The sequence below is a fragment of the Colossoma macropomum genome, unplaced genomic scaffold (assembly GCF_904425465.1).
Source record: "Colossoma macropomum unplaced genomic scaffold, Colossoma_macropomum, whole genome shotgun sequence".
Lineage (NCBI taxonomy): Eukaryota > Metazoa > Chordata > Actinopteri > Characiformes > Serrasalmidae > Colossoma > Colossoma macropomum.
Window position 1 is genome coordinate 34,187,762 of NW_023494786.1, and position 19,771 is coordinate 34,207,532.

At 41.0% G+C, this 19,771-nt stretch overlaps 1 protein-coding gene across 1 annotated transcript; it reads left to right on the forward strand.

Moving 5' to 3' along the window:
• The first annotated feature begins 8,416 nt into the window (after positions 1-8,416).
• On the forward strand, positions 8,417-17,383 carry cldn11a (claudin 11a). Its single transcript, XM_036565417.1, has 3 exons — positions 8,417-8,950; positions 13,804-13,968; positions 16,602-17,383. The coding sequence occupies exons 1-3, from the start codon at positions 8,725-8,727 to the stop codon at positions 16,859-16,861; spliced, it is 651 nt and encodes a 216-aa protein (XP_036421310.1). The 5' UTR covers positions 8,417-8,724; the 3' UTR covers positions 16,862-17,383.
• Positions 17,384-19,771: the final 2,388 nt, after the last annotated feature.

Sequence of the window (19,771 nt, forward strand, 5' to 3'; positions counted from 1 at the left end):
AGACAGGAGTGAGTGGAGCTCCGGCGCCAGTACAGCAACCGGGACCCCAACGCGTTATGGCAACCCCCCTACAGTACAGCAACCGAGACCCCAACGCGTTATGGCAGCCCCCCTACAGTACAGCAACCGAGACCCCAACGCGTTATGGCAGCCCCCCTACAGTACAGCAACCGAGACCCCAACGTGTTATGGCAGCCCCCCTACAGTACAGCAACCGGGACCCCAACGCGTTATGGCAGCCCCCCTACAGTTAGCCCCGCTACAGTTAGCCCCCCTACAGTATAGTAACCAAGACCCCAACGTGTTATGGCAGACCCCCTACAGTTAGCCCCGCTACAGTTAGCCCCCCTACAGTATAGTAACCAAGACCCCAACGCGTTATGGCAGACCCCCTACAGTTAGCCCTCCTAAAGTACAGCAACCAAGACCCCAACGCGTTATGGCAGCCCCCCTACAGTTAGCCCCCCTACAGTACAGCAACCGAGACCCCAACGTGTTATGGCAGCCCCCCTACAGTTAGCCCACTTTATCCTCCAAATATTACGACTTTATCCCTCAAATATTATGAATTTATTCTCAAATAAATAAACTGCGTAGTCCCTCTGTAAAAACCTGACTAAACGCTAGAGGGCGCCAGAGAGTCCTCAGTAAATGCAGTGAGTGGAGCTAAACAGCTGAAAACTAAAACAGTAAACAGGTTTAGACGTTCATGCAGGAGCTTCGTCTGACTGTGGGACGCGGGAGGATGGGCTACAGATAAGAAATCAAATGAAGGGTCTGAGTCTGATTTCCTCACTGAACTTTCACTGTGAAGGTATGAACCTTCTGCTGTCCACTGTCCAGATACGCTTACGCAGCAGGACTTTCACTCACTGACCACAGTGACCCCCCATCAGCCTCCACTTCATTAGCTTAATATTCACATTACACTGCTGCCCTGTTCTCCCTCGACATGATGGATCACTTAAGGCCTCTCTCTCTCTCTCTCTCCCCCCCCTACCCTTCTCCTACCTGTCTCTCTTTCTCTCTCTCTCGCTCTCGCTCTCTCTCTCTCTCTCTCCCCCCTTACCCTTCTTCTACCTCTGTCTCTGTCTCTCTCTCTCTCTCTCTCTCTCTCTCTCCCCCTTACCCTTCTTCTACCTCTGTCTCTCTCTCTCTCTCTCTCTCTCTGTTTTCTTTCTCTCTCTCTCTCTCTCCTCACACACACACACACACTCTTCTCTATTTTCAATCGTTCTCTATCTCTCTCTCTTTCTCTCTTACTCTTCTCTATTTTCACTCGTTCTCTCTCTCTCTCACACACTCTTCTCTATTTTCACTCATTCTCTTTCTCTTTCCTGTTTTTTCACTCTCTCCCTTTTCTTTCATTTCCCCCCCTCTATCTTTGTTTTTCTCAAACTTGCTCTGCTCTCTGTTCTATCCTTTTTCTTCTTCTTGCTCTTTCTTTTCTCTTTCCTTTCTCACCTCTATTCTGTCTTCTCTCTCTCTTTTCCCTTTACTCTATTTTGTCTCTCTCTGTTCTCTTTCTCTTTTCCTCTCCCCCTTATTTCTCTCTCTTCTCTCTCTCTGTTCTCTCTCTTCCCTCTTTTTTCTCCCCCTTTCACTTTTTCCTTTCCTCTCTGTTCTCTCTCTCTTCCATACCTGTTCTTCTCCCCCTCTCTGTCTCTTTCCTTTCTCTCTTCCCTCTTTCTTTTCCTCTCTCTAATTTCTCTCAGTCTCTCTGTTCTCTTTCTTCTCTTCTCTCTCTCTGTTCCCTCTCTTTTCTTACCCCCTCTTTCTTTTCCTTCTCTCTCTCTCTCTCTCTCTCTCTCTCTCTCTCTCTCTCTCTCTCTCTCTCTCTCTCTCCTGGTTGACTGATGGCTGATGGGAGATTAGAGTGTTTTCGTGTTTGACACTTTAATGCATTCACAGTCGCGGCTCTGATACGGCAAACAAAAGGAAACATGCATATTGAGTGAAATCAGGCGTGAAAGAAAAGAAAAAAACCAAAACCCCCCAAAGCAGCAGCTGTTGTGTGTTTGAGCGCTGATTGGGGGCGCAGGTTCGCCCCGACGAGGCCATTCGCTAAACTGTCGTAAAGGTTAATCTGTCTTTCCACAACAGAGAACAGTTTAGATCAACAAGTCACGCATTTCAGACAGATTAGCACGTTATTTCAACCGTACAGCAAACAGATGATGCTGAAGCAGAGTCAGGGGACGCCCCCTGCTGGACACACAGAGACATACAGTTACACATAGCTTCCCAGTTCCTTCTCTAAAGGGGAATTCTACCAATTTTTCAAAATTCCCCTCTTAGCTCAGTTGTGTGAGATGTGAACAGAGAGATTCAGAGTGGTTTGGTGTGAAATGGTTCATATGTCTTTACAGTGGTGGTGATAGGAACCAGGGGTCGCCATGACTACAACACAAATATAGACATTTTATTTACTATCCAGAACCACCAGTGAACCTACACGAGTCTTCTGAGTTTATATGGAATGTTGATGATGGAAAATAGTGGAAAATCTGAAATAATATGTTTTCTTTGGGGACTATTTGGCTATATTTAGAAGCCAGAACTGATTTGACAGATAATAAATAAGCTCTATAGAAAGGAAACTTGTGTAGAATGTAAACAGAGTTAAAGTTTCAATCCCTGATTCCATAAAGCCCATATGAGGAAACCAAGCTGCTGTGGCGTCTCTACATTAAGGGCCTGCCCCCACCAGATGTCGCTGTGGAGCATGACATGATCAATAATTCAGTATAACAACTAATATGTATATATCATTTTTTTCTTCGTAACTAACATTGTTGCACATTTATTACATAAGACAATGGTAGTGCTGTCTGATACATTCAGTACTACATTCCCCTGCCTTAAGAGCAGAACTACACTACACAGTACAGTTCTCCTGCCTTAAGAGCAGAACTACACTACACAGTACATTTCTCCTGCCTTAAGAGCAGAACTACACTACACAGTACATTTCTCCTGCCTTAAGAGCAGAACTACACTACACAGTACATTTCTCCTGCCTTAAGAGCAGAACTACACTACACAGTACATTTCTCCTGCCTTGAAAGCAGAACTACACTACACAGTACATTTCTCCTGCCTTAAGAGCAGAACTACACTACACAGTACATTTCTCCTGCCTTAAGAGCAGAACTACACTACACAGTACATTTCTCCTGCCTTAAGAGCAGAACTACACTACACAGTACATTTCTCCTGCCTTGAAAGCAGAACTACACTACACAGTACATTTCTCCTGCCTTGAAAGCAGAACTACACTACACAGTACATTTCTCCTGCCTTAAGAGCAGAACTACACTACACAGTACATTTCTCCTGCCTTAAGAGCAGAACTACACTACACAGTACATTTCTCCTGCCTTAAGAGCAGAACTACACTACACAGTACATTTCTCCTGCCTTAAGAGCAGAACTACACTACACAGTACATTTCTCCTGCCTTAAGAGCAGAACTACACTACACAGTACATTTCTCCTGCCTTAAGAGCAGAACTACACTACACAGTACATTTCTCCTGCCTTAAGAGCAGAACTACACTACACAGTACATTTCTCCTGCCTTAAGAGCAGAACTACACTACACAGTACATTTCTCCTGCCTTAAGAGCAGAACTACACTACACAGTACATTTCTCCTGCCTTAAGAGCAGAACTACACTACACAGTACATTTCTCCTGCCTTAAGAGCAGAACTACACTACACAGTACATTTCTCCTGCCTTAAGAGCAGAACTACACTACACAGTACATTTCTCCTGCCTTAAGAGCAGAACTACACTACACAGTACATTTCTCCTGCCTTAAGAGCAGAACTACACTACACAGTACATTTCTCCTGCCTTAAGAGCAGAACTACACTACACAGTACATTTCTCCTGCCTTAAGAGCAGAACTACACTACACAGTACATTTCTCCTGCCTTAAGAGCAGAACTACACTACACAGTACATTTCTCCTGCCTTAAGAGCAGAACTACACTACACAGTACATTTCTCCTGCCTTAAGAGCAGAACTACACTACACAGTACATTTCTCCTGCCTTAAGAGCAGAACTACACTACACAGTACATTTCTCCTGCCTTAAGAGCAGAACTACACTACACAGTACATTTCTCCTGCCTTAAGAGCAGAACTACACTACACAGTACATTTCTCCTGCCTTAAGAGCAGAACTACACTACACAGTACATTTCTCCTGCCTTAAGAGCAGAACTACACTACACAGTACATTTCTCCTGCCTTAAGAGCAGAACTACACTACACAGTACATTTCTCCTGCCTTAAGAGCAGAACTACACTACACAGTACATTTCTCCTGCCTTAAGAGCAGAACTACACTACACAGTACATTTCTCCTGCCTTAAGAGCAGAACTACACTACACAGTACATTTCTCCTGCCTTAAGAGCAGAACTACACTACACAGTACATTTCTCCTGCCTTAAGAGCAGAACTACACTACACAGTACATTTCTCCTGCCTTAAGAGCAGAACTACACTACACAGTACATTTCTCCTGCCTTAAGAGCAGAACTACACTACACAGTACATTTCTCCTGCCTTAAGAGCAGAACTACACTACACAGTACATTTCTCCTGCCTTAAGAGCAGAACTACACTACACAGTACATTTCTCCTGCCTTAAGAGCAGAACTACACTACACAGTACATTTCTCCTGCCTTAAGAGCAGAACTACACTACACAGTACATTTCTCCTGCCTTAAGAGCAGAACTACACTACACAGTACATTTCTCCTGCTTCAGAAGCAGAACTACACTACGCAGTTCATTTCTTCTGCCCTAAGAGTAGTTCAAAAGCAGCTCTGCTCAATAGACCAACACTGTGTAGTAAGATATGGGCTAATGAGCTAGCTATCTGGCTATGCTGTGGTGCAATAAACTCAGCTAAACTCAAACAGCTCACTCCCAAAAAATGTAAGGGTGCCAAGCATGCTAATGCATATACAGCAACAGCTAACATAGCTATTAACAAGTCAACACTATGGGATTTTTGACTGCAATTATAAATAGCTAATCCAGCTAGCTAGCTAGCCTATTAAAGGTTCACTTACTTGGTTCAAGCTAGCTCAACAAGATAAAGCCACATACTAAATAAATAAGATAAACAAAAATGAAAAACATTTTTCATTTGCTTAAAGTTTATTCCAAAATCCCAGCTTCACAGCCGCAACCTTCCACTGCTGGAGATCGTGTTTTTTTTTGTTTTTTTTTGTTTTTTTGGTCCCGCCTTTTTCCCCCCCCCGCCTCCTCTACAATTTGATTGGTTATCTCTCTGAACCAATCATTTTTCATTCTGCCCTCAGAACACTTTTGAGTAAGTGAAACTCCCACCTGCCATGTCAGTCAACATACAGTTAGTGAATTCAGTTACTTAAAAAGAGGGACTCTTTTCAAACTTTCAAAATTGTCTGCATAACTAAACGTGTTAAAGTCGTGTTAATATTCTTTTATTTCATTTGAATTCCATTTATAATGTTTGGAAAACTGAAAATACAGGCCTCGCTGATGATAGAGACTCATACATGTTAGCATTTTTGAAAGCATTCCATTAAAGGAGGATTCAACCTATTTTTCAAAATAATAATTAAGTGGTAAAGATGTAAACAGAGTCATTCAGAGTGGTTTGGTGTGAAACCGTTCTAGAGAAACTTACTGAGTCAGAACTGTTCACAGTGGTGGTGATAGGAACCAGACGTCCACCTCTAAAAGCTCCCTTACAGAAAATTATTACATGAAATGGTTAATGAATTCACTGCCTGACGCAGAGTATTTAGTCCTTTCATGGTGGAAGGGTACACAGGGCACCGTGAGGCAAAATAGTCCCAAAGAAAACGTATCAAATCAACAACGGAATTATGCAGGAATTTTGAAAAAATGGTGAAATTGCCCCTTAAGTGCTAGAAAATTGTTTCTAAGATGCATATAAGAGGTAAAGCCGATGGCTATTTTTGAATTTATTACATTATTCCATGATCACAGTCTTCTAAGATCTGGAAAATAAGGGAAGTCTTCTCTGAGTAGGTGTGCCCAAACTTTTGACTGGCACTGTTTTTCAAAGATCTCACAAAAGCAATAATAATGCTAATAACCTGTAAAATGGTTTTGAAATGGTTATGAATATGTTACCTGATGTCTGAGATGTTTCCCAATATTTTGGGAAGATTTTGGCCGTTCTGAGGCAAAAAGAAAACTTATATTATGCATATTTTATTCCATTATTAACTGTGTTAGGATTTTTAGAAATATGTTTTAAACACTTCAGTCCCAAAATCGCTATCTTTGCTCACAGAGACAGGACCAGTAAGTTAGTGAATACAAAAACAAACAAACAAGTAAAGTTAACATGACCTTATAAGAACAGGTAGATTTTATTAAATTATTCTTTAATGATAATGATTTAATATTCTTTTATTTCATTTGAATTCCATTTATAATGTTTGCAAAACTGAAAATACAGGCCTCGCTGATGATAGAGACTCATACATGTTAGCATTTTTGAAAGCATTCCATTAAAGGAGGATTCAACCTATTTTTCAAAATAATAATTAAGTGGTTAAGATGTAAACAGAGTCGTTCAGAGTGGTTTGGTGTGAAACGCTCTGTTCTAGATAAACTTACTGAGTCAGAACTGTTCACAGTGGTGGTGATAGGAACCAGACGTCCACCTCTAAAAGCTCCCTCACAGAAAGTTACTACATGAAATGGTTATGAATTCACTGCCTGATGACTGAGACACTGTTTTATGATAGTTTAGAGAACTTAAACTCCATTCATGGTGGAGGGATACATGCAGGGCGCTGTGAGGCAAAATAGTCCCCATAGAAAACTTATTATTTCAGATTTTCCACTATTTTCCATCATCAACATTCCATATAAACCCAGGAGACTCGTGTAGGTTCACTGGTGGTTCTGGATAGTAAATAAAATGTCTATATTTGTGTTGTAGTCATGGCGACCCCTGGTTCCTATCACCACCACTGTAAAGACATCTGAACCATTTCACACCAAACCACTCTGAATCACTCTGTTTACATCTCACACACTGAGTAATGGGGGAAGTTTAGAAAACTGGGTGGAATTCCCCTTTAAGGTGTACTCACTGCTGACACAGGTGGTGCACCACTTGTATAAGCACTGACCAATAGAATGGGACGCTCTGAAGACGCTGCACATGAGCCTAAGGTCTCCATGCCCAATGCCCAGCGTGGGCTAGAGGGGTATAAAGCCCCCCAGCATTGGGCTGTGGAGCACTGGAACTGTGTTCTCTGGAGTGATGGAGCTCCATCCAATACCTTTGGGATGAGCTGGAGTGATCCAGAACTGACCATCCAACATCGGTACCTGACCTCACTAATGCTCAATCAAATCCTCACAGCCATGTTCAACATCTAGTGTAAAGCCTTCCCAGAAGAGTAGAGGCTGTTACTGCAGCACAGACTCACTACTAACACCTTCATTTCAGAGGAAACTCTGAGTCGATCCATGTTCAGATATTATATGGAAAAGCTGTGTTTTTCCCATTGCAGCCACCAGAGGGCGCTCACACCACAATAATCTGACCACAGGGTGGACGCTCTGGATCAGCCGGACTGCGCTGTGTGTTTATGATGCAGAAAGTCAATTTTTCATTTGACGATTTTCACTTTTTCACTTCTTATTTTTACGTTTATAGAGACGAAAGTTTTCATTTCCAGATTTTATGTTTTTTATTGCACTTTCAAGTTTTCAAGTTTTGACAAAAACAATGCACAGAAAGGAAAGAGAGAAAGAGAGAGGGACAGGAAGAAAGAAAGAAAGAAAGAAAGAAAGAAAGAAAGAAAGAGGTGGAAACAAACAAAGAGAGAGAGAGAGAGAGAGAGAGAGAGGTGGAAAGAGAGAGGGGGGGGTTGAAAGAGAGAGAGAGAGAGAGAGAGAGAGAGAAAGAGAGGAAAAAAGAAAGAGAGAGGAAAGAAAGAAAGAGAGAGAGGAAAAAGAGGGATAGGAAAAAGAAAGAGAGGGGAGGAGAGAGAGAGGAAATATAGAAAGTGAGAGGACAGAGACAGAGAAGAGAAAAAGAGAGAGAGAGAGAAAGAGAGTGAGAGAGAGAGAGAGAGAGAGAGGTGGAAAGAGAGAGAGAGAGAGAGAGAGAGAGAGAGAGAGAGAGAGATGAAGAGAAAGAGAAAGGAAAAGGAAAAACAGAGAAAAAAGGAAAAGAAAAAGAAAAAAGGTGTGGGGGGTGAGGGGGCACAGGAAAGAGAGAGAGTAAAAGAAAGAATGTGGGTGGGGGTCACAGGAGAGAGAGAGAGAGAGAGAGAGACAGTAAAAGAGAGAATGTGGGTGGGGGGCACAGGAGAGAGAGAGAGAGAGAGACAGAGAGAGAGAGTAAAAGAAAGAATGTCCCATCCCTGAGAGTTTCCTGCGCTCTGATTGGCTGAAAGTTTGGGCTGTGGTGCTGAGCTATAAAAGCCACAGTGAGGTTTTGCTGGAGTTCAGAGTGAAATCGGGAGCTGGTTCAGAGTCGGAGCTGCAGCTCACCATGACCTTCACTGCCCGGAATATCCTCACTGCCTCCGGAACGCTGTCCCAGTAGACTCGCCTCACCTGCCCTGAGTCAGCAATTCACTACTGAAGTGAACTGAAGCTTCAGAGGTTCTTTTTTATTATTTTTTCCTCGTTTATAGTCAGGGTCGGTCATCAGGGGTCATGGCCAATACGTGCCTGCAGTTGACCGGCTTTCTGGTCAGTCTGCTCGGCTGGGTGGGCCTCATCATCGCCACGGCGACTAACGAGTGGGTGGTGACCTGTAAGTACGGCATGAACACCTGTAAGAAGATGGACGAGCTGGGGAACAAAGGGCTGTGGGCGGAGTGCGTGACCTCCACGGCGCTGTACCACTGCATCTCCCTCAACCAGATCCTCGAGCTGCCCGGTGAGGAACCCGCACTCAGAACACACAGAACGTCTCCTCTCACTCAGCCTGGAGGGGGTAGAGCAGCAGAAGAGTGGAGAGTCATACACTCTTAACAAAGGTTCTCAAGGGTTCTGTCCTGTTTAGAACCATTAACACTCAAAGAACCATTTGCATGATTAAATGGTTCTTTGCATGGTGAAATGGCTCTTCAGATTGATGACGAATGTGTTGTGTATGGTTCTATATAGAACCTTTTTGAAAAATATTCTATATATTTATAACAAAAGAAGAACCTTTTTGGTGCTACACTCTTAACAAAGATGGTTCTTTAAAGGTTCTTTAGCAAAGAATAGTTCTATATAGAACGTGAAACACTCAAAGAATCATTTAATCATGTAAATTATATTTATTTGATGCTATATAGAACCTTTTTGTAAAGGGTTCCATATTGCATCAAAAAGGGTTCTGCTATTGTCACGATGTAAAGATTATAACAAAAGAAGAACCTTTTTGGTGCTACACTCTTAACAAAGATGGTTCTTCAAGCGTTCTTTAGTAAATACAGTGGTTCTCTTTAGAACCATGAACACTCAAAGACCAATTTGCATGCTTAAATGGTTCACCATTCTTTGCAAGGTGAAATGGTTCTCTGGATTGATGGTGTTGTATATGAGTCTACATAGAACCTTTTTGACGATAGTTCTATAGCATCAATAAGGGTCCTTCTACTGTTATGATATGAAGGTTGTAACAACAAAAGAACCTTTTTGGTTCTACACTCTTAACAAAGATGGCTCTTTAGTAAAGAAAATAGTCCTGTTTAGAACCATGAACACTCAAAGAACAGTTCTATATAGCATCAAAAAGGGTTCTGCTATTGTTATGATGTCAAGGTTGCAACAACAGAAGAATCCTTTTTGGTGCTGTATAGAACCAAATAAAACACATTCTCCATTAAACTAAAGAACCACTTTACCAGGCAGGCAACCATTTAAGCATGAAAACTAAAGAACTAAAGAACCCTTGCAGAACCATCTTTTTGAAGTGTGTAGGATAAAACATTCAGAATGAATGGGCACTTTACAGGGAGTTCTATATTATGATCATGGAGGGCCGATTCTATTCCTATAGAACAGTGATATTATCATAATAAATATATTATAATAATGGCATGCGCTTGCCCCCCGGACCCTGATGACAGCTGCGAGAGCCGGCAGGGGGGCGGGGTCCAAACTCCGAGCGAGGACGAACCTCGGCGAGGACGGCAGGGAGAGAGCCGCCAGTGAGTGGGGGACAGGCGCATGCCATACACCCCCACCACCCAACTCAGGCTGGGAACCCGGTCTGAGCCGACATCCCCCCCGGGGAAAGACCCAGCGCAGGCCGGGAGGGTGGGAGAACAAGGCTGCGGCCTGGGTAGGGGCTCCATCAGCGGCCGGTTGGGGGAGGCCACGCTGGCCGCAGACACAGACTTCACGTCTTCACCAGCGGTCGGGATTTGCGCCGTCCCTCACTCACTTGCGGTTTTCTCCTCGCCAGGGTTCGTCCTCGCTTGAAGTTTGGACCCCGCCTCCCTATCATGATAAAAAGTGCAGGACTGCCGGCCTGTACATTTTCCCAGTGATTGTTTCCTAATGATCTCCTCATACAGGCCACAGTTTTGCTCTGTCCCAGCTGCCGGCACACCTGCACCAGGTACTGAGTGCTGGAGTCATAGAAATACATACCTGGATGCCGCGTTGTCTGTTGTTCTCTATCTGAGGCGATATGTCTGAGCGTCCGCCATGTTGGAGAGGTCAAGATCCGCTTGTGAACAGATTCACTTGTATTGAGAGACGATGAGTCTCCGGATTAAATCAGCCACAACTTCCTTACTGCTCAACTGATTTTCAACAAATCTGTTTAGTTCTAATCCTCAGACACAGATTAATCTGGGCTACACGGATCTGCTCTCGGTATCTTTTATTACTTTAATAACTGATCGTGATAATTAGCTGTCCGGACCAGCAGGAAGGTATTCAATCTGCACCTGACGTTAAAAACCCGAGTTTAGCGCGAGAAACATAATCAGACACATCAGCAAATCCATGAATGTGTGAATCACTTCTAATCTTAATACATATACACATAAATAAAAATTATAATTATAAAATAAGACAGACAGAGCTGAAGTTGGCTTCTTATTCGCCACCTTCTTGTTCGAAGGTCTCGAGGACTGGATCAGTAAACATCGGTTTAGGATGAGTATCTTATTGACTGTAGCAGTGGCTCCCTGTAATGTGTCCTGGATGAATCCCAGCATGCATATTTGAGTATTTTCTGCTCCAACACCTGCTAGTTAACATGTTTCCTGATTTGCTGTGTCTGAAAGCATGGCCCAGCGGTGTGCCTACGGGTGTTGGGGGTGTTATTTTGTTTTCTTGTGCCTTTTTATCATCTTAAATACATAAAAGAGACTGCAAAGCTCTCCTTAGTCTGGCTTTACAAGGTGACATTTTCATGCAACTTTAGTTGTGAATGAAACTAAATTGCATTAGAGCTGCATAATGCAAAGTAAATATCCTGCAACTCACTAGAAACCCAGGCGCAACAAATTTCCTGCACCACCACAAAAATGCCGTGCAATTCACTTGAAACTTTACTGCAACTTACTTGAAAATCAGCCACAACAAATGCACTGTAATGGCCTATAAATGTCCTGCAACTCACTTGAAACTCGCAACAGTGGCAAGCATTTAAACTGTGTGAAACAAGTTTCACAAAACAGCTAATCACAGCAATGATAATGTGTCCTGTAATTATGTTGAACGCTGTTTCCATTGTCAGTTTCTTGAGCCACGACAACAAACGTGAGTTTGTGCAAGCTAATGTTTCTGTAACCAGCTGTGTTAACTAGCCAGCTAATGCTAACAGCTGTTTGTGCAGATGTCTTTTTTTGTGCTATCATGATCTACATAGATGTTAGGTTCATTTTCTCCTCTCCACCCAATTTTACACAGAGCTCAGATTAATTTGGAATCAAAACAATGTGAATTATTACAGAACAGGAGAGTGAGATGCTCTTCGATGAGCTTGCAATTCTTCTAGGTCAGAATAGATATCTTGGACAGCAAGTTATCGAGTAGGCTATAATCGTAACAGCTACTGACATTTATGACAATATTTAGCAAAATAATGCAAACATGTAAATAACACCTTGCAGATTACTCGAAATCGAGAACGATGCAGTGAATCAAAACTACGAGCTAATTCTAGTGGAGTAACTGAATATGTTGCGTGCAACTTTTTTTTTTTAACTGTTTTTGAATTGCTTTGAATTGCAAGATGCAAGATAAATTGTGACGCAACTTTGCATGAGTTTCAAGTGAGTTGCAGGATGCTTCATATTATGCAAATTAAGTGCAATTTAGTTTTCAAACAAGGTTTCAAAACATGTAGGTTTCAAACAACCAAAGCTGCATGAAAGTTTTACCGTGTAAAAGCCAGTCATAACACTTTAGCTACGACTGATGGTGGTTATCCTCTATAGCAATGTATCTGGGACAAAATGTATAATGCAAGCTGTCCCCACCCCGACCCCCAAATGTCCAGAACGTCCAGTGCTCTACAATCTCACTGCACATCATAACAGGTTGTATAAACAATAACTGTGGTCAGTTAACTCCTCCCTCTTAGGGAAATAGTGCTGTATACTGTGTTAGCCACTCTGTAGTGGTGAAATCTCAGCAATAAACTTTCCTGTTGTTCCACTGAACTACAAAAAATGGTATCTTGGAAAGTAAAATCATCTTAAATCTCATCAATATATCTAATATTTCTTATTTTGAGAGTGTTTTAAGTCATTTTATCGATAAACTGTGTCATATTGGCACTTGTTTCAAGCATTATGTCTGGAAACAAGCAAAATGATCTACCAATACAATAAACTCAATAAAATAAATAAACTCACTTGATGTGTAAAACATGCAGAAGTTGAATATTCTTATAATATTGTCTTATAATGTCTATATAACAGTCTTATAATGAGGAACATTTGATAGATTGCCTAGACAGACAACATATCTTTGCTGTGTATGAAATCTAAAGACATTCTTATAAGAAAAAGTTATTTTTACACATTTGTACGTTTTAGTAATTTTGCTCATTTCATGAAATAATCCGGCAGTGGAATAAGAATTTGTGTGGTTTTATGTACCAAAAACAGTCATAATTCATTTTTACGTGTCTAAATTTTCAGCCTCTCTTTATCACATTTCAACAGCTCTTTTTGTTACTGTGCCTTTAAGACTGATATATTTAAATGAGCTCTGTCCTGATTGGCTGCCTTGTATACTTCTTTTTTCAACAAAGCACTGTGGGATGAAATATTCCTCATAACTTCAGTGTGGATGTGTTGGATTTTGTGACATCACAACATTTAAAATGGGCTGTTTTGCTGTTAGTGCAGTTTAGTTTACATATATGGATATTTTATCCATGTTTACATAATTTATATTTATTTTATCCATATTTACACAATTTTACATATTTACATACTGATGCAAATTCTTTTATTTAGATAAAGTTTTTTTTTATATGGACACTTTTTTTTGCAAAAATCTAATATATATTGTTTTTCAGCCTTTTTTAGATGTGGCTCTGTTGTATTTTCTCTGTTTCAATTCGTTTACAAACTTCAGAAAAACGATATATAGTGATGTATATCATGTATCATGAAGATAACTATAAACATTGTCATGTTATACTTTTTTCCATATTGCCTTAATTCAGAGTATGAATGGGCAATAATTCATAATTCAGGAAAACACTGAAACATGCAGGACTGTGAGGTGTAAATAACCTTAATAACTTTTTTAATAATGTTTTTGTAGCGTATATCCAGACGTCGCGGGCTCTGATGATAACGGCCTCCATGCTGGGTTTACCTGCTGCCGCGCTGCTGCTGGTGTCCATGCCGTGTGTGAACCTCGGGGGTGAAGGACAGAGCGCCAAAAACAAGCAGGCCCTGCTGGGAGGAGCTCTGACTCTCATAGTGGGTACGCAGGACCACTTCTGTATCTGCTTCATCATCAAAAACATCCAAAGAGTGATAACAGAGGGGTGATCTGACAGCTAATGAAGGTGCTTAATGGATAGGAGTTAAAAAAAAAACACACAAAAAGAGTGCCCCCTGTGGAAAGGGGGTCGAACAGTAAAGACACAAAACACAACGTTGATTACATATAATTATTTCCACCCATGAGTAGAGAATCAACAATGTAATTTAATTATAACAAGTAGAACCAGTATTTTCCCCAATATATATATATATATATACACGTTTCTATGTATGTATGTTTCTACACTCATTGTCCATTTTATCAGCTCCACTTACTATATAGGTACACAACTCCAGCAGCACTGCTGTGTCTGATCCACTCAGACCAGCACAACACACACTAACACACCACCACCACGTCAGTGTTACTGCAGTGCTGAGAATGACCCACCACTCAAACAGTACCTGCTCTGTGAGGGTCCATGGGGGTCCTGACCACTGAAGAACAGGGTAAAAGGGGGCTAACAAAGTATCAGAGAAACAGATGGACTACAGTCTGTAACTGTAGAACTACAAAGTGCACCTATATAGTAGTCAATTTAACATGTCAATATAAAAATTAGAAAATATAATCTGTCTATATGTATAGGGCCTTAAACATACAAAAAATAATTTTCTGCTATTAATATCTAGTTGAAAAGTAGAAAATGTATTTTCCTCTATGTATGGGGATGTTATAAAAAAAAAAAAAGTTAAAAAAAATTCTTCTTATTTTCAAAAATTACAAAATATAATTTGTCCTGCTGGATAAAGTTTAAAGAAAAAAAATCACAAAACTTAATGTTCCCTTATGAATAGGAGTCCAAACAGTAGAACATTACGTTCTGGCCATCTACAGAGGTTTAAAAAGTATAAAAATTAATTTCTCCCTATGGATAGAGGCTCAAAACGTCTTGTTTTAGAAAATGAAATTGTATCCTGACTGTGGACAACAGAATGGAAAACCCTGTTTTGGCTCTTTTTAATCCTGTTGGCTGTAGTCTTTTGTTCTTTTGTTTACAGTCATCATACAATGAGGCCTTTTCAAGCCATAAAAAGTGAATTTTTAATCTTATTTTATCATTTTTGGGTTTTTTTATGTACATTTTCTGTACATGAAGTGTTGGCTTCCCATCACGTCTCTGCATCACGTCACAGTTCCTAGAAAACAGATGTTGATTTCGCTGTGACTCACTGAGCTCCGTCCTCTTCCTCCCTCTGGACTCGTCTCTCACCGTTTAGTTTTAATTAGCCTTGAAACGTTCCTACCTCACCCACACTTCCTTTGGGGCGAGTTGGGGGTGGGGGGGTGGCTGACGCATTCCGAGCCAATACAATCAGGGTAGTGTTATTGTTTTTCTTCTTTATGCTTACAGTACATGTACTGCGCTAATATGCTCAGCACTGACTGCAGCGACAGGAGCACTTCCACATCGAAACATCAGCACTTTCAGCTTTTCCCAAATCTAACTCTCAGCTCAGCTCATCAGAGTCAGCCAGGTGCTCCAGGAAGGGAAACGCTGGCCTGGACAGACCCGGGACTCCTCACCGCTAGAGCTCCTGGGACCTTTACCAATTCAGTGTGAACCTTTTCAGAACTACACTCTCAAAAGATGGTTCTTTAGAGGTTCTTTAGTACAGACAATGGTTCTATATACAACACTCTAAGAACAATTTGCATGCTCAAATAGTTCTTTGCATTGTGAAATGGATTATAGGTAAATGTGTTGTATAGGGTTCTATATAGCACTGAAAAGGGTTCTGCTATTGTATACAAGCTTGACATAGTAACAATAGCAGAGCCCTTTTTGGTGCCACATAGAACCCGTTTCAAAAAGGTTTTATATAGGGTGTTTTTTTAGATCTCAAGTTATTTATATCATCATCACAACTGTTTTATCGAGATAACATTTATGTCCAGTAACACTTTATTTGGACAGTAACCCTAACCTTAACCTTAACCTCAACCCAAAACCTAAACCTAACCCTGGTCTTAGACCTAACCCTGGTCCAAATCCTAACCCTAACCCCACCACAGAGAGTTTCAACAGATAGTTTGTTAACAATTTGAACATCTGTAGATAATCTAAGGGGACTATAGTGGACTATCTAAACAAAGTGAAACCTTATGTCTGAATAGTGACATAAACATCTTAAGATCTTGAGAAAACGCCATTCATTATGTTATGTTGATATAAATAACTCAAGATCTCGAGAAAACAAATGAAAATAACGTCATGTGATCCATGTCCCTTTAGTTCTTCTGTAGGTAAGGAAAAAACTAGATCACTGCTGTCAGAACAAACCTCATATCTCCAAAAAGGCGACTTTACAGGAGAAGGAAAAATGCTCTCGACTTTTAATGGAAGTTAATGGAGAAATAATTTTTTCCAAGTAATTTTGGACCATTTCTGTTGGTCCAGTCTGCACAGAATTTTGACCCAACATAAAGAGCATCTGGCTTTTTCAAATTATGTTAAAAATAAAAATCGACAAAAATGGAGGTTACAGCGACAATATATATTTTTTCAACATATATTACTTTAAAAAGAAACCTTCACTGACTCTTTCTGTGTCTGTGTGTCTCCTCAGCTCTGTGTGGGATCATATCCACCGTGTGGTTCCCCATTGGAGCCCACCAGGAGCAGCCCCTGATGTCGTTCGGCTTCTCCCTGTACGCCGGCTGGGTGGGAGCTGCGTTCTCTCTGCTGAGCGGCTGCATGATCGTCTGCTGTTCCCTGGAGTCTCCGGCGCCGTACGCGGACAGCGGCCGATTCTACTACTCCAAACACGGCCAGAGCAACCCCACCAGCCCCTCCTCCACCAACCACGCCAAGAGCGCGCACGTGTAGGCCAGAGGATTACTGTACAGCTGCCCAGAGGAGCATAAGCATCTTATTCCACTCAGTCAAATCCATCCTCTCCCTCACTCTCACTCTCCTCAGTGCTTCATCTCCTCTCTCTGAGCTTACTGGAGGCCCTCCGGTCACTATATGGATTTTTGCTGTCCGCTTGAGCCGATATCCAGGCCTCAGGATCATCCGAACTCGGACAGAGTTACGTAACACAGGCTGGACAGTGATTAAAAAAACCTGCTGCCATCAGGGGACTCAGACTGAAGGAGTTTTTTTAATGAGTGTAATTTTGTGATTTGTGCACTGTGCTGCGCTCTTTTAGCTCTTAGTTACGCTTTTTGGGCTGTGAACACTAACAGGTCTTACCAGTATTTGCTTTTAATTCTAAATGTGAAATACTTTTGTGTCAATGGGAAGAATATTAAAGAGGAATTCCACCATTTTTTTCAAAATTCTTTGCATAATTAAACGGTTAAGATGTAAACAGAGTCATTCAGAGTGGCTTGGTGTGAAACGCTCCAGTAAGAAGTAAGGATTGTTCACAGTGGTGGTGATAGGAACCAGACGTCCACCTCTAAAAGCTCCCTCACAGAAAGTTACTACATGAAATGGTTATGAATTCACTGCCTGATGACTGAGACACTGTTTTATGATAGTTTAGAGAACTTAAACTCCATTCATGGTGGAGGGATACATGCAGGGCGCTGTGAGGCAAAATAGTCCCCAAAGAAAACTGATTATTTCAGATTTTCCACTATTTTCCATCATCAACATTCCATATAAACTCAGAAGACTTGTGTAGGTTCACTGGTGGTTCGGGATAGTAAATAAAATGTCTATATCTGTGTTGTAGTCATGGCGACCCCTGGTTCCTATCACCACCACTGTAAAGACATCTGAACCATTTCACACCAAGCCTCTCTGAATCTCTGTTCACAGCTCAAATACTGAACTATGCAGGGGAAAAATCAGTGGAAATCCTCCTGAATGACTCCCTGTTCTTATTTTCTGTATTAAAGACATCGTTACAGTCACCACTGAACAGCTGAACAGGGCAAACAGTTTTGTTTTCTGATGCAGAACACAAACGATTAAGATTTCTACCAATGAAGTATCTGACTTGGTTATTTATTGTAATACTTATATGTGTTTTGATGTTACATTTTACTGAATAAACAGTGATTTTTTTTCCATATTAATGTGTCTTAAAGCCTCAAGTCAGGTCATGGACGAGTCTGAGAATGAGTGCTAGCAGATTATCTCCAGTTACATAAGCTAAGTTTACACTGGAGAGTGCTAGAAATGTTTATGTCAATTAAAAAGGGAATTCCAATTTTTTTAAATCTCTGCATTATTTCTGGATAATTAGTATAATTAGCTTCTGCATAATTAGTGTATATTTACAAAAAGCAATAAAGTTAACTTGGTAAAATATTAAATATCTGCTCTTTTTAATTAAACACCTAAAGACAGTTAGGAAATCACTGCTTTCCGTTTTTATGTACATTTTATCTCCTGTTCCAACTGTTTTGGAATTGGGTTTGTACAATAACTGACACTGTAGCTTGGTTGGTAAACAGAGTTGGTAAATACAACCTTTAGGACAGATCATACGATTGAAATGTGTTTACAGACGTATATGTAGGTCAGAGAGTGCGTCTGAATGCACTTAATAATCTGATAACTGCAGAAAATCAGATTTTGTCAGTAATACAATCAATGTGTTTACATGCACTTGAGTAATCAGATAATGTGGAAAGTCCAGGTCTACATGAGTCAGACAGTAATCAGATTTCTGCTTTACAACCAGCCAATAAACTCACAGAAGGAGACGTGACGTAAACTTAAAACTCGAACTTCATGTTGCGCCTTTTTAAAAAAATAAATAAATAAATAACATCGAGTCACTTTACCTGAAAATATGAACATACATCCTCTACATCAGGGCTGCACCACTCCGGTCCTGGAAGGCCGGTGTCCAGCGCAGTTTGGAGGTTTCCCTGCTCAAACACACCCATTTAACCTGGCAATTAACAGATAAGTGTAATTGGGTGTGTTGGAGCAGGTAAATCACCAAACTGTGCTGGACACCAGCCCTCCCGGACCGGAGTTGTGCAGCCCGATGTAGAGGATAAAGAATATTTAAATCAATCATTTCGTCAAGCATGTAGTTGGTTTCAGCGTCTCACGGCGACGCCGCTCACTTATTTCCGGTACCACCGTCTGTTTTCACACATGCTCAGACTGAGAAAGGCGAAAGAAATCAGAGTAAGAGTTCACAGCACTGAGAAATCTGATTACTGAGCCTGTTTATCAGATTTCTTCATCTGATTTCTAGACCTTACTCTGATCTAAGAAATCAGAGTGTGCTGTTTACACGACCATTTGAATAATCAGAATAACTGCAGAAATCTGATTATGATTAGATTATTAAGTGCATGTAAACACACTCAGTGTCACTTGTCCAGAAGGGTTTATGTAGCTTTATTTGGAACTGAGTTTGTATAACAACTGACATTCCAGCTCAGTGTACAACACCAGTGTTCGTGGATGTCAACTTGACATACGGTTCTGTATAGCACCAAAAAGGGTTCCTCTCTGGATACAAGCTTGACATCATAACAATAGCAGAACCCTTTTGGTGCTATACGGAACCATTTTCAAAAAGGTTCAACACAGAATATATAACATAGTAATATAATAATACAATATCTACATAAAAGCTGCTTGAGAATAGTTCTATATAGCACCAAAAAGTCTCTGCTACTGTTATGATGTCAATCTTGTAAGAATACACTCTTAGCCAAAAGGGTTCTATATAGCACCAAAAAGGGTTCTTTGGCTTATAATAATACTGGAACCCTTTTGGTGCTATATAGAACCCTTTTCAAGAAAGGCTCAAAACAG